Source organism: Chaetura pelagica, unplaced genomic scaffold (assembly GCF_000747805.2).
Source record: "Chaetura pelagica isolate M959 unplaced genomic scaffold, ChaPel_1.0 scaffold346, whole genome shotgun sequence".
Lineage (NCBI taxonomy): Eukaryota > Metazoa > Chordata > Aves > Apodiformes > Apodidae > Chaetura > Chaetura pelagica.
The window spans coordinates 2,951,670-2,954,213 of NW_009953797.1; the positions used below are offsets into that span (position 1 = coordinate 2,951,670).

General features: G+C 50.5%; 1 protein-coding gene across 1 annotated transcript; it reads right to left on the bottom strand.

Annotated features, from left to right (window-relative positions):
• Window positions 1-1,638: 1,638 nt before the first annotated feature.
• SLC18A3 (solute carrier family 18 (vesicular acetylcholine transporter), member 3) lies at window positions 1,639-2,544 on the bottom strand (the record flags this gene model as incomplete). The annotated part of the gene is made up of 1 exon (XM_010001150.1): window positions 1,639-2,544. A coding segment is annotated over one exon (906 nt), but the record flags the coding sequence as incomplete, so codon positions are not given.

Genomic DNA, 2,544 nt, shown 5'->3' on the forward strand with positions numbered 1-2,544 from the left:
CTCCCTGGGGGCGCTCCCCGGGGGTCGGCATCGACCCCGGGGCGACAGCAGCGGCGGATCGTGCCAGGGTGGGGCCCAGAGGAGACGCTGCGGTTGCCGCTTACGGCAAAGAGGACGAGCGCGGTTAGGGAAGAGGGACTTAGCTCCTACCGCGGTGGTTATTGCTCCTTCGCCAAACCCGCCGTGCCAAAGCACCGTCGCGGTGTTTCAATGAGTTTTGCGCCGCGTGAACAGCCACTCGGCCGGTCCGACTGGTGCTGCGAGGCAGAGGGGTCCCGCGTCGGGCGCAGGTCAGCGGAACCGACGAGCGGTTTCACCGCGCCTCCTTCGCGGCTCCGAGCTCCCCAGGGAGGCGTGAAACCCCTTTACTAGTTCCTGTGGCCGTTTATAGAATGTTTTTCCCCGTTTGAGGTTATAAGGAATTAATTTTGTTTCTTGATGAGCCAGGAATTTAAATAAACGACTTTTTAATATATAAAGTTAAATTTACGGGACAAAATGTTCAATCTAGTTCCATTGTGATTGAATCAAGGGTTTCCACATTTTTCAAAGGTTTGAATGAAACATTTCACCCGTCGTTTGTTTCGTTTAATCCCTCTCGGCTATTTTGAGTTGGGCACATTGCAATTGGGGCAGCATTCAGCACCAAAAAAAGCCTTTTCTAGTGTTGCTTCACTAACTGCTGGTAAGGTAACATAAATTGAAATTTATTATTGTGAGAATTGAATTTGCGTAACAATATCAGGAGCTGTTTTTAGACAAACAGTAGCATGTTTGCAGTGCACTGTTTTTTGCTTAGACCCGTTAACATATGTTTTGAAGAACGAATGGCAACATTTTGTACCGGGATTTTCTCCTATGTGATTTTGGTAACCGATAGGGTTTGTGTTATGAGGAATTGTTACTGTAGGGGTAACACTGAGCACAGTCAGCTCCCTCCCTTAAGCAGCCCTCAACAATGAAACAAAGACAATCGATCCCCTTCAATTCCGTTTATTCAGATCATAATATTCTTGTAGTTTGGACTTCAACATAATGCAGCATATTGCACTTACCAGAGAGCAGCACAAGAGAGAAAGAAAAAGTACAATACTTCAGTTTATTCCCAAGGAAGAATAAGATGTTGTGATAGTTGTTGCTCTTCTTAAATATACGAAACCAACTGAAAATCTAAGGATATGTACACAAGATTTACTAAGTCCGTGAATATACCATTCAAAATTTTACAGACTTTTCTGCTTTTCTTATATATTTTTACAGAGATATACAGTATATCACACGCAGTTTCAGCTTGAAAAAACTTTGCACAATTATACCCCAGCTACAAGGCTTCTGGGGCTTTTGTTCTGTCTTGGTGGTGGTGGTTCTTTTGGAAGGATCCACCCCAGATTTATGCCAATGATTTATTCAAACAATTTTCTTCAAGCTTGCCCCCCCCCATTCCTCACACCCTACACCGTGCCAGAATGCTGAAAGAAACATAATTAAAATAAGTCTAGAAGAAGGAAGCCATTACATTGTGACAAAGATTAAACTGTATATATTGCACGTCGTACAGAAACAATGCAATAATGCTTTCATCCTCCCTTTCCCTCTCTCCCACATGCTTGCTCCTGGGGCTGGGCAGCATGGGGGAACCTAACTATATTCATAGTCCGATGAGTCCTCGGACGCTCCTGTCAGGTCTCTGTGGTAGGAGTCCATACCATTCTCTTCTGTCTCTCCCACTGGCCGGAGGCTTTTGCCCACGCCCTTGCGCTCCTCCATTTTTATGGTGTCGTAGAGTCCCTTGGGTCCTTCTTCAAGGAGGATGTTCCTTTCTGAGTGAGAGGGTTTCATTTGGCAGACGTTTTTGAGGAAGAGAAGGACAGGGGCATAAAGTACATTGGCAAGCCCCATGCCCAGGTTGAGCTGTGCAAAGCCCATGGTGTGCACAATCTGCCCAGCCACGATGGGCCCCAGGGCATACGCCACACAGTAGGAGATGTCTGCTATGGCATAGACGCTGCCATAGACCGAGACGTGGCGCACATCCACCAGGAAGGCCAGGGTGGGCAGCAGGGCTGTGTCCACCAGGGCAATGCCAAAGCAGATGCCACAGAGGGGAATGATGACCTGTCCAAAATTCCTGCAGGCTGGCACCAGGCAGGAGCTGGCACCAATGATGGCCATGCCTAGGGCCCCATAAAACCACTGTAGGTGGGGGTACGCAGCAGCCAGCCGGACAGTGACGTAGACGCCCAGCACGTGGGGGAAGAAGGCGGGCAGCCAGGTGAGGCCCACCTCCCACTTCCTGGCTCCCATGGACTCCTCCATCCAGTTGGCGATGGTGGGCTCCAGGAAGGCCAGGGGGATGTTGCAGGTGGTCAGGGCCCCTGCTACCACGGCGATGTAAGGGTCGACCATGAGGCGGTGGATGGGGGTGCCGACGGGCATGTTGGCCCGTGCCCCGGCGGCGCAGGGCGGTGCCAGCGTCAGCAGCAGCAGCCCGTCGAGCAGGCAGACGCAGGCCAGCACCAGGAAGGGCACCCGCTTGCCGGCGAA